Source organism: Perkinsus marinus, assembly GCF_000006405.1.
Source record: "Perkinsus marinus ATCC 50983 genomic scaffold scf_1104296970858, whole genome shotgun sequence".
Taxonomy (NCBI): Eukaryota; Perkinsozoa; order Perkinsida; family Perkinsidae; genus Perkinsus; species Perkinsus marinus.
The window spans coordinates 118,745-130,469 of NW_003202288.1; the positions used below are offsets into that span (position 1 = coordinate 118,745).

The window sequence follows — 11,725 nt, forward strand, 5'->3', positions numbered from 1 at the left end:
GGTCACACAAGGCGCGCGCAGCTCCATGCACGTATGCATATCATCGTGGAATTAGCTAGTCGAGATGTCACTACCACTACGCAGCGGTAGGTAGTCGTCGTAGGAGGAGTTGGATTGAGCTCATCCACTTAAGGCAGAACCAAGAAGGTGCGGACACACGGAAATAATTCCTCAATTGATAACTACAAGGGGACAATTATACTATAGAGCATTGAGCGAACTCCACAACTCATACCCTTCTGTGTTGCTCCTTAGTTATCTCATCGGAAATGCGATGCCTGGAGAAAGGAACTGCGGCAATAACTCATACGAAGCCTGTTGGGAGAATAGTTAATGCTCCATTTAACGACGGGTGGTTTATTTTTTGTCGGCATTTCTCATCCTTCCATGGGGACAGCATATTGTGTGTAGCTGTTGGCTCGCTAGCCACCCGCCGCATTGCTGAGTAGAGGATCTCAAGGCTACATAGCGTCGCTGTAAAACAGCTTCTTGCGATTTGACGCCGCCATAGCTTCGTTTTTAATGAGGACTCGGGGTGATTGCTGTGATGCTGACATGGTCTGATACAGAATGTGTTTTGGATTGGATTGATTCTTGTATTCATAGTTCCTTGTTAGTCATAATGCCAGGGAGCAAATTGTTCATGTTCAACATCGCAGCAGTTGCTGCTGCTGCTCCTTTCCTCGCCAAGCAGCAGTCTGAGGGTGGCAAAGTTTCTATTACCATCGCTACCACGAACGATGTATATTCAATGTATGCTCGACCCATGTCGGGTAATGGCTATTACTTCCAGGGTACTCCTTCGGAACAGTTCTATTCGATCTGTGAGAAGGATGCTGATACTTGTTACGGCACGGCTGGCGCGATGGATATGCCCGAGGCTTCTGTAGATAAACTTTATAATATTGATCTATCGGCCACCGGTGGTAAGGTGATGACCAAGGAGGACAGTGGTTGTGTGGATCCTTCCAAGTTTGACGACATGGTTCGTGATCCTGCATCAGCATGGGGTAACACAGCTCAAATGGCAGGCACCTACAAGTACCTTGGCCTGACTGCCGATACCGACGAGTATATCAGCATGCTCCCCGGTGATTTCGTGGCTATGTCTTACCTCTCCTCCATCACTTATGGTCAGCACATGGTTGATATGATGAACGCTGGTGAGGTGGACTTGGTAGCCTTTGGTGACCATGAATTCCAGTTCAAGAACAAGTGCCCTCCTGCCGACTTGGCTGATCATCCGGAGTACAACGATGTCTGCCTGTCCTGGAATATGGCCACTGGTAACTTCCTCTACCTAGGAAGTAACGTCTTCGAGGATGCCGAAAAGACTAGACTATACGGGTCGACTCTCGAGGTTGCTGATGAGATCTCCTTCGTCAATGCCACCGTACCAAAGAACAAGAAGGTTTTCGATGAGGAGACTAGTTACTACGCTCCCTCTGGGAACTACTGGTTCAAGATGGTCAAGGACAAGAAGGTTTGCTTTACTGGTACCACTGAAGCTTCTGCTGATGAACCTATCATTGGCAGTACCAATGTATGGTTATCGGATGAGTACGAGGCTGGGGTTAATGCCACGCGCGAGATGAACGAGGATGGTTGCAACTTGGTTATTGTCCTAACTCATCAGCGTGAGGGTTATGATGTCCTCTTCTGGAGGAAGGCTGTTGTTGAGGAAGGTATCAAGATTGATGCTATCATTGGTGGTCATGATCACTTCCCTGCTTTCTTGAATCTCCAACATCCCACTAAGCCTGATATTATCACTCCTGTGTGGAAGATGGGTATGGATGGTCAAATGCTCGGCAAGTTCGTATTTGACTTTGACGAACAGCATCCCGACGGAAAACTTCGCTACGCCCATGCTATTCCAGTGTTTGATGAACAGTGTGATCAGCACTTCATCGGTACGGACAATGAGGAGTGGTGGAACAACAATGTGATGCAGACCTGGACACACTGGGTGCAGCCTATCAAGCCTCTCCAGGATACCAATATGACCAACTTGCTCTTCGCTGGCTTCTATGACACTGCGGATATTCGTTCTGCCGAGTCGCGTGTCGGTAACATGCTGGCTGATCTGTTCCTTCGCAATCTGTCGGCGCACTTCGCAGCTCTTGATGGTGGCAATATTCGTTATGGTTTGAGTCAGAACTTCACGGAGCGCATTCCCCTCACCGAGCTGGACTTGTACGAGGAGACTCCTTTCTTGGATGGTATGGTGTCTTATGACATGTCCTTGATGGAGGTCTTCGGGTATATGATCTATTCGGCCCCGATCGCCATGGGTGGTCCCAATGCTCCCCGTCCGGTCACCTCTGGTTTCGAGATCGAGATGGATCCCACTACTACTGAGCACGGTGGTGTGAAGTTCATCCGCTTCACTGGTACAAGTCATATGGCTGGTATCGTCAACCGCACTCAGACTGAGTGTGGTCACCCAACTTTGAAGTGTGGTGAGATCATTTGGAATGCTGAGGAGGGTTGGAAGGTCGACCCGTTCACTATGGTCATCGTCACTGCTCCTGACTATAACGCCAGGTACTCTCCCGACGACTCTCCTACCCTGCGCAGGTCTTACTATCTGACTCAGATGTCGGATCTTTGCAGGCGCGGCGCTGAGAGCTATGCCATCGACTTAATGGAGAGTCGACATCCTTCGCTTGCCCTCCTGGTCCTGACTTCTTCGAGTACTTGAATGAAAAGTTGCCCTGGACTGATTGTGGTTATGTCAATGGTGGCTCCACCACTACTCCCAGTCCGGTCAGCACGACCACGTCAGCGCCCACTTCCACTACCACAACAGGATCTTCTCGTCCTCATTACACGGAAGATTCCATCAAGGCTGCCGATGAGTTTTGTGGTAGCAAGGCCGCTGGCTCTTACTGCATGTATTGGCAAACAACTGCGGGTCAAGTGTGCCATGGCACAGAAGTGTCCTGCAGTAGTTTGCTGGTTGAGGGACGGAGGTTGGCTGTTGCCGATGCCGACTCCCAGACTTGCTGGGCGCGTCTGGACTCTACGATTCCTGAGAGGTCTGTTCATGTTTGGACTGACGAAGCTGTCACTCCTGAGGGTGTTAAGGTCATCGATACTACAACTCCGATGGCTGATGGTTCGGCTGCTGCTGCCATGCTCCTCTCTGGACCTTGGTATGTTGGTGGTGAGCATCCTGAGGATCTGGAAGCATATGGTATCAGTGATCCTGATGTTGAGTCCATGGAGATGGCAAATCTTCCAGTTCGTCGTTGGTTGGAGAGCACTCCCGCTGCTTCAACGGATTCGTTCGTCCTGGCGTCTTTCGCCGGTGAGGCCCCGAAGAAGACTGTTGGTCAGTTCTACGGTGCTAAGGTTAACCCTCGTACCATCTTGGCTTTGCACCAGTAGGCTGCTTCCCTGTGGTATGAATCTGTACAGTGCAACGTAGTGCCATGATGGCTCAACTACGATTTTCTTAATAACAGGAATAGGTGGTGATTCATCGTATGTTCATATTTCGCTCTTTTAGTAGCACTAGTAGATGATCCGCCTTATGTTCATATTTCTAAGATGTTCCTATCCAAATCCTGTTCATGTGCTATACGCTATCTTGACTCGATTATTCGATACGTGTTGTATCAACTCGCTTCGATATCCAGTTTCGAGTGTGTTGAGTTGTTTGCAGTGGTTATATTGGGATGAAGTAGTGAACTAAGCATTGAGACTCTGTTCACTCGTGTGGTGATCTACGGTACTTTCTGGAGATCCGCTCGCATGTGCGGAGGTACGGAAAAGATACCGGGGGTTTTATCAAGAAGAATCACACTTCTGTTATGCGAAGAGAATGTCTTCGTTACACGTACTGGGCAATGTCTTTCTCGGCAGGATCAACGCGTCCTGAGTGGGGCGGGTATGCCAGAGGTTGCACCGTGGGGTACCTCCGGTATCGTTACATGAATGAAGAGGAAGTAAGTTACTTTCGCAGGATCGACTTGTGATCCATTTCGCGACTATACTACGCCTTTCAAAGGTCGGTATTGCTCTTAGTTAGATCAATTATTCCTGTCGGGACGGCTATAGTACAGCCGCTATACCACCACTCCAAAATCTGCCTTAGTACATGAATCTCGCAGGACTATGAGGTTATCTCGTTGATACGACTGAAGTAGTTCTGGTTCGGACGAAGTGAAGGGATGAATCTCGCTATTTGCGAGACTGATCTGTTGATGAAGATCTCCAATGGCAAGCTATCACTCAATGTAGACCACACTTTTTCAACAGTATAAGCTCGTAACATGAACACGCCGCGTTCGAGTACGGGGATCGTCCTACTCAATGTTCCTGCGAAGTTGATATGTCGGGGAGCTACTGCTCATCCAGTGTTCAATACCATATAATATGTGCTTCATATAGTGTTCTCTTGGCGAGCAGACGAATCGCATTTCCTGCGTAAGAATCGTGCTATTGGCAAATCTTGGTTGCGCTGTCATTGGCGAAATCGGCAGGTATAGAACGCGTATGAATCGGTTGGCGCTCCAATTCAGAGATTGTATGGGTCTATGGCATAGAAGATGACACTGGATGATAAGTAATGTTATCATCGTGCAAGCACTCGGAGATATCGTATCTATTTCCAAGGCCCGGGCGGCATCCTTTAACCTCTATTGGCAAGCTTCGACGACTACGTTCACCCTGAGATCGCGTCTACGATTTCTTCAACATCAGCATTCACGCATTCTCATTACTTTATTACACTTTGATTCAGGGGCTCATTTATATTCTCCTAAATCTTGCAATTTAGTACTTCTGAATTTCACTGAGTTGCTTCAAAATGTGTAGCGCTGTGGTTTGTATATCCTCGTAGAACATGCTCACTGCTATCAACCAGAGTAACAGCTGATTTTGAAAGCAATAGACTCACATAACCGCAAGAGTTGCTTAACTTGCTGAAATCGCAACCGAGCTCACTGGTTTCAACACAAGGGCACGACATCATACAAGATAGTCAAACTGCCGAATAATTTACGAATTGATCATCTCATTCGGCGTCGTTGGTGTTCCCGCATTTCCGTTTCAGTAACTGGAGTCTCACTCGTCTCCGCTCGCCTCAAACGTTTTGCTTGATTACGTAACTTCTTCTCATCCGAGACGAGCATGATCTTCGATTCGGCGTCTGAAAGCCGTTTCTCGGCAACCTCGCTAGGGACGCTGCTGTAGAGTTCTGGATCTGCCAAAGTGATCGAGTACTGGCTCGGCTTGCAGTCAACCCGCTTTTCTTGAATGGTCGAAAAGAAGTCAGTAAGGACAGTCTGAATAGCAGGAGAATCTCCGGCGGCGTTCTTGACCAGAACAACAGCATAATCAGCATCGGGATTCTGGGCAACAGCGAGCTCGTTACGGGACATATCGAATTTGACGGTACCCTCAGATCGCAGTGTTCCCTTCACTTCGAGTCGGACCCACCGAGGACCATCCTCCCTCGGCTTAGAGAACACACCTTTGGTATCGAGAAACTCGAAGTCGTACCCGAGTCGATCGTCCACACCCTCCCGCCCGTGGGTCGGATAGCAAGCCGTCCTCGCACTCGTCTTCCACCAGTCAAGTGAGAATTCGTCACCATAGACCTCCTCAAGGGTGTGTGCGACGAAGAGTTCCGCCAAGATACCAGCGTCTTCCAACTTCCCCTTTATAGCAGAATCAAAGACCATCCGAAGACCACTGCCTGAATGTCGTTGGTTCCGATAGAAGCGGCCTTGAGGGGCCCGCAGTGGATGATAAGAGGAATTACTCCGTGAAGCGCCCAAGCTGGAAGACGCGGCACCAGCGCGAGGGGGATCCTCAGGCGCAGATCCCGATGACACCGACTCAGGAGAAGATGACATTCGATATCAACTAAGTCGCTCCTCATGCCACCATACCGATTTCCATGACAGCCTCCCCAAGACTACCACCCGGGATCTCCATCGGAACCACGCGTGCACCCCTACTGACTACGCAGATTGGGAATTTGAACACAACAGAGGTGGAAGGAGAGAGAGAGAATCTTCTTGCTTAGTATATTGACGTCATCATTCGAGCGGTAATATGCATATTTACGTAAAGACACCATCAGCATAGTCATCATCACTGCGATCTACTCCCACTCAATCGTAGCCGGCGGCTTTGAAGATACGTCGTACCTACTCCCATAAAAGATACAGAATAGGCCCGCTAGAGGCACATACACAACACGGTTGATGCCCTTGCATTCATTGATAATACGAGTACTGATACGCCCCAACAAGTCGTAGGGCATCTGATACCAATCAGCCGTCATGAAATCTGTGGTCTGAACCTGACCAGCCAGAATGACCAAATCATTCGCCTCTGGCCAAAGACCTACTGCACGGAGCACGAGAGTCCTCTCGTAAGTACGTTGATCGCCCATCACACCAACAGAACGGACGGTGGGAAGGAGTACCTAAGGGGACACCTCAGCAACGACGAGGTCCGTTAAAGCTATAACTACAGCAAACGCTTGACCGATGTTGTCATACTCTCCACTGGCATGCAACTCCTCCATATAGATAGCATCAGCTTCACGTAGAAGATCTGAGGAGATACTCCCATACTCACTAAACAGCGTCGAATGAGCTTACCAGCCTTCTCCTTATCAACAGAATCAATGATTCTGATAGCAAGGCCTGGTCCCGGGAAGGGATGGCGATTGACCGAATCAGCATGAAGACCTGACATACGAGCTCTACACTGCGAGAGCCGTACTGCGACCTACCCAATTCAAGACCGAGCTTCCTGACCTCATCCTTGAATAGCAGTCTGAGGGGCTCCAAGATCTGCATCTTCATTCGTGCCGGGAGACCACCAACGTTATGATGAGTCTTGATAGTAGCTGAAAAAGCCAACGGTGTGCCCTTGGAGATGTGCTAGGCCTACTGGAAGGACCCTTATAGGACGTAGATTCGATCACATCCGGGTAGAGAGTTCCCTGGAGGAGTACGCAGTTCTCAGGCTCCAAGTTCATGTTATGGATGGCCTTCTCGAAGCTGTCGATAAAGAGACCTCCAATGATCTTTCTCTTCTTCTCCGGCTCCTTCACGTCCTTCAGTTTAGTCATAAAGTCTTCACTGGCGTCCAACACTTGGAGATTCAGACCAGGAAGATGCGAATCCAAACGCTCCTTCACCTCAGCGGCTTCATTTTTACGCAAAAGGCCAGTGTCCACCATGAAGGGATGGAACCTGGGTGAATCGATTACCCACATTGTGACCATTGTCACTCCTCACTTATCTCCCAGCGCTCTATACACCAACGCTGCGGCGACTGAACTATCGACACCTCCCGAAACAGCCGCAATAACATGCTTATCTCCAACGACACCTGATCGGGCAAGCGATCTCAATATGCTCTTTACACCAACTCCTACGCTTGATCCTATCCAACTCCTTCTGTACGAAATTCTGCATATTCCACTGAGGCTTGCAGCCACAAATAACCACCGAGAACGCCCTGAGCATCTCAGCACCATCAACACTATGAGTCACTTCGGGATGGAACTGAATACCGAACCTAACACGACCAGTATACATTCCCACACAACGACAAGACCACTACATTTTCCTGCCATCCGTAGCCTGTATAACAGCGTGTTCGCATGTATCAGTATTGCCAACCACCTCAAAGCCCTCAGGTAGCTTCGTCACCTTATCCCCATGGGACATCCACACCCGAGTAGCATCTTAAATAGATCAACGACCCTCCTTCAACTATGGAGGCCCTCAAGCTACTTACTGCCATCAATGCCAGTGAACAGCCCTTCCCTTTTCTTATCCTGCTTGAAGTGGACCACTGCATGCCCGTACTCTCTCTTCTTACCAGGTTCCACTTTACCACCATGAGTATACCTAATTCAAATCTTGCAATCTTGCCAAATCTTACATTTCCTCAACGTACACCATCTCCTGTAGACCATAACAGATCCCCAATACCGGGATCCTATTGGTGTCAATCCACTTCCAAACCTCAGGAGACAGATGAGGACTGCCTTCATCGTACACTGAGCTCGGACCACCCGAAAGGACAATCCCCGCAGGATCAAACTTCTTGATCTGAAGGGAACAACAACATCAACATGAAAATAAGAGTCATGTGCCTAGGGTAACTGATAAGCTTACACACGTGCTTATCAACGGATCAACGGATCATTGACTTGACAATAGCCCTATTGCAGTCAGTGACCACAATAGAGGCATTTGGAGTTAATCGTTCGGGGTTGATATTGCTACTGTAGTACTATCACTTTCGAATGATTAACTCCGTAGGTAACGACACGCTTCAGCTAGCACTAGGAAGACTAGACCTCGAGCCAAGGAGTAACGCAGTAATAAGGTTGCTCATGGGGAAATACGGAAATAGTTGGGTTCTTACCTCCTCAACGGTGGCCAAGCACGACCTCAGCTCGGAGTAAACGCCAATGTCGCGGCAACGACGACAGATCAGATGGGAGAACTGGGAGCCAAAGTCGAGCACCAGGATACGGGAGAGCCTGAGCAGAAGATACACCCAGGTTCGAATCCCACGCCCTGCAATTCTACCCTTCAGACACTTCTAAACCTTCCTCAGTGTGATGACCAGCCAGGTCTCTGAGATTGGGGATGTCGCGATCCTCGACAGTACTACCGCTGTTGGTGGAAGACATAGAGAGAAGGAACCAGTAATGGTATCTTCATACCACTCGTCGTACACATCCTCAACACAACCCCCATTGCAGGCGCTATAGACCTTATAATAGTACGTTACGTCCACTGCTACTTCACTGTACTATCGTCTACGACCCAGTGTGTGCTTTGGCTTCACTTCAGCCTCATGGACCTTCAAGTGGAAAACAGTAGAAAATGACAGACACTGACAGGAGCCACTACCTTATGAATGAGAATCTTAGTCACTGGATAATTCTTAGCAAACTCATACCCCTTACTCCAGTCGTTACCTAATTGGACCTATTCTGTATCTTACGAGGAGCAACCTAAGATACTACCAACAGCATAAGCCAGCATATCCCCCTGAGTGCTGAACTTTGCTGCAGTAATAGGATAGTGACAGTTCTGGAAAGCCTTCAGTCGCTGCTTCTGTTCCTTGTCCCAAACCATGAACGTACCATCGCCACCAGCGGTTACAAATGTGCCTATAAAAGTCTCTCCCTATCTCAACAACGATTCGCAAGGGTACTGAAAGTCGGATGGAAATCCACAGCATTCACAGGGTATATTTCATCGTTCGTTCCTGACCAACAACATATATACCATCAAAAACATATCCCTTTTATTCTCACTGTGGCACTTGAACGTGAACGACTTGTCCTTCATATTTTCCTCAACATAGGCGATCGAGCAACGACCTTCAATACTCGCAATCTACACACACGTGCTGTTGCTACCCCCAACATGGCCTTCCTACTGCGTATCCGCTCTTTTCTGGGAAGCATGCCACACACCGCGTTTGCATCTTTAACGCGCTCTGAATGCTTTTATAAGGGTTAGGATTCTGCGTCAACGTCTGTAGGTTGTACACTATCACATGCCGATCTGCCGTAGCACACACCAGCAGTGGGAAACTGATGAGGAAAACTATTGAAGACCAAGACAGTGGACAGAGCCTCACTTGCAATCCATGGCATATAGACGTTCAGGAAGCTGCAAGGTCGCCACTGGGTTGGGCTGACCAGGTGACCAGAACCTCAACGATTTGTCCCACGACCCAGAGATGCACATCTTCATCTCCTCTACCCATACAACCTTCTTTACCTATCACAAACGAATACCAGACATGACAGAACATAACCCGCCCGTAGCGATATAGCAGTATGGCTCAAGAGTACATCTAAGTGCTATATCGCATACAGCCCTCAATTTCAAAACCTCGTCAACACGAGGTAGGTATCTCATTCGACTGGTCTGTTCGTTTCACACTTCAAGAGCTCTCAGCCGAAGCGCAGTATGCGGGAAATTCATTCGGGTCTATCGTCATTCGAAAACGCACATACTCAGAAATTACATAGTTTGCATGATCACTTATTCCTCATCACAAGAGCCTCCTACCGGTGCATCGTGTTGTCCGATCTGTTGATCTCGCTGTGCTTGAAGGTTATACATCTTCACCTTATTATCACATCCAGCTGATATCACATTCGCCCCATCCTTCGTGAAACAACACGACATCACCGGCGCCTCGTGACCATACCTGAGCGCTATCCTCGTCATAACACCACAACAGACCGTCCCAACTTACGCCAGTTTCGGTGTCGCTTGAATGCTATTGGAACCCGAGGAGCCTCCAAAGGCACTTGTGCTGGCCTGTGTCGTGACTTCCCATATCCTCACTTGCTTATCCCACGATGCAGCGGCCAGAATGTTAGCCGCAGGGGACCATGCGAGTTCGCTGACAGTATCACCAGGGGACTGGGCGACCTCATGACCTGATACAGGGTACGACTTAGGGAGAGGAAGGGAGCTTACTATTGTTCGTATTGGGATTCTTAGGAGCAACCGCGCCACTGCCAAAACCACCACCGCCGAACGCACTACTGCCAAACATTTTGCGGCCACAAGTGAACAAGCTCCCACTGGAAAGACAGCTCCCATTGGCACACACTGTAACACGAGCGCATCTCAGGTCGCGGGAAAATATGCATAAATGACTTACACACGTTCAGCGTAAACTACGATTTACATCACCAATAAAATTCTAACGATAGCCCCGACCTATTCCGTATCTTTCCAAGGTAACCTTAAGATACTCATGCCAGTCCAACTCTTGTCCATAATAGACCACAGAAACCTGATCTTGGAATCAACAAGACAACGTCAACGACCTGAAGAAGACCATGGACAACATCATACAAGCCCCCCTCAATCTGAGTACCTACACCAGAGAGCGTCTACATCTCATCTATCACGGCCAACATCACACCCAACACGGGGACTGCACGGGCCTCATCAATCCCGAGTTAATAACATGCTGATCTATCCCCTTAACGTTACACGAATTTACCACTACTTCACCTTTGACGCCTTAAGACAATATTGCAGTCCAGCGTAGATACAACCGTCATATATTGTACGTCTGACTCGACCCAGAGGGGGAGAATCTCTTAAAACATATCGATCATCTAGGCGTGCGCTAACTCAACGACGCGCTACTCGAATCGAATATTGTTTGGAAATTGTGGTATAATGGTTAAGGGAATGCGGCGACTTACATTTGACCCACGTTCAATTCGTGGTTAGCTATTCCGGGATCAATTTTCAGTATCGCGTTCTCTGAACAATGAGTATATGCAATCCTGAGATCGATCGCGAAAAATTTTACAACGGAGCCTTGACGTCCACACGAGGTCCTTACAACATGCGTACTCGTCTTTTGATACCATAAATTTCGGAAATGATGTGAGTTTCATGCATGAGGCCCAGTAGAAGCCTCACAGCAGTGCATATATGCTTGGGCAGATGGTTTTAACCCTTCTCGGCGGAGTCAGAGAACATCTCTAGTTCAACTTCGTCACGTTGACGGGGACAGCTTCCGAAATGGTGACCATTCAGGTTCCGCTTGAGAATCCACTTCAAGGTAGTTAGTCATCTACTGGTACTCCCTAAAGATCTCGTATGCAGCGATCTCATTCAGATGCTTCATTATAGATCGTTACCAGTCCAAAGCCGATGATAACAGTGTCACTTTGTGGCGCGAA

The 11,725-nt window shown here is 48.5% G+C and overlaps 4 protein-coding genes across 4 annotated transcripts; 1 reads left to right on the forward strand and 3 right to left on the reverse strand.

Annotated features, from left to right (window-relative positions):
* Nucleotides 1-604: 604 nt before the first annotated feature.
* Nucleotides 605-3,393, forward strand: Pmar_PMAR024504 (hypothetical protein; the record flags this gene model as incomplete). The annotated part of the gene is made up of 2 exons (XM_002767264.1): nt 605-2,696; nt 2,789-3,393. The coding sequence occupies exons 1-2, from the start codon at nt 623-625 to the stop codon at nt 3,391-3,393; spliced, it is 2,679 nt and encodes an 892-aa protein (XP_002767310.1). The 5' UTR covers nt 605-622.
* A 1,587-nt stretch (nt 3,394-4,980) lies between these two features.
* On the reverse strand, nt 4,981-5,879 carry Pmar_PMAR024505 (hypothetical protein). Its single transcript, XM_002767265.1, has one exon. It carries the CDS (start codon nt 5,865-5,867, stop codon nt 5,019-5,021), a length of 849 nt encoding a protein of 282 aa, XP_002767311.1. The 5' UTR covers nt 5,868-5,879; the 3' UTR covers nt 4,981-5,018.
* Nucleotides 5,880-6,014: 135 nt separating this feature from the next.
* Nucleotides 6,015-8,684, reverse strand: Pmar_PMAR024506 (GMP synthetase, putative). Its single transcript, XM_002767266.1, has 14 exons — nt 8,577-8,684; nt 8,410-8,527; nt 7,936-8,090; nt 7,774-7,886; nt 7,597-7,720; nt 7,409-7,551; nt 7,269-7,362; nt 6,919-7,223; nt 6,758-6,874; nt 6,624-6,713; nt 6,494-6,576; nt 6,368-6,445; nt 6,210-6,319; nt 6,015-6,164 (listed from the first exon to the last, which is right to left on the reverse strand). The coding sequence occupies exons 1-14, from the start codon at nt 8,678-8,680 to the stop codon at nt 6,119-6,121; spliced, it is 1,680 nt and encodes a 559-aa protein (XP_002767312.1). The 5' UTR covers nt 8,681-8,684; the 3' UTR covers nt 6,015-6,118.
* A 118-nt stretch (nt 8,685-8,802) lies between these two features.
* Nucleotides 8,803-10,608, reverse strand: Pmar_PMAR024507 (mRNA export protein, putative; the record flags this gene model as incomplete). The annotated part of the gene is made up of 10 exons (XM_002767267.1): nt 10,497-10,608; nt 10,270-10,456; nt 10,080-10,221; nt 9,643-9,785; nt 9,439-9,595; nt 9,314-9,395; nt 9,211-9,264; nt 9,020-9,166; nt 8,904-8,971; nt 8,803-8,853 (listed from the first exon to the last, which is right to left on the reverse strand). Exons 1-10 carry the CDS (start codon nt 10,573-10,575, stop codon nt 8,803-8,805), a joined length of 1,110 nt encoding a protein of 369 aa, XP_002767313.1. The 5' UTR covers nt 10,576-10,608.
* Nucleotides 10,609-11,725: the final 1,117 nt, after the last annotated feature.

Bases quoted from the DNA above. Each gene is read 5' to 3' on its own strand.
- Pmar_PMAR024505 (XM_002767265.1), bottom strand. From the start codon at position 5,867: ATGTCATCTTCTCCTGAGTCGGTGTCATCGGGATCTGCGCCTGAGGAT.
- Pmar_PMAR024506 (XM_002767266.1), bottom strand. From the start codon at position 8,680: ATGTCTTCCACCAACAGCGGTAGTACTGTCGAGGATCGCGACATCCCC. The intron at 7,887-7,935 runs GTACGTTGAGGA...GATTTGAATTAG, and splicing joins TATGGTCTACAGGAGATGGT to GTATACTCATGGTGGTAAAG. The intron at 7,721-7,773 runs GTAAGTAGCTTG...GATCTATTTAAG, and splicing joins GTTCACTGGCATTGATGGCA to ATGCTACTCGGGTGTGGATG.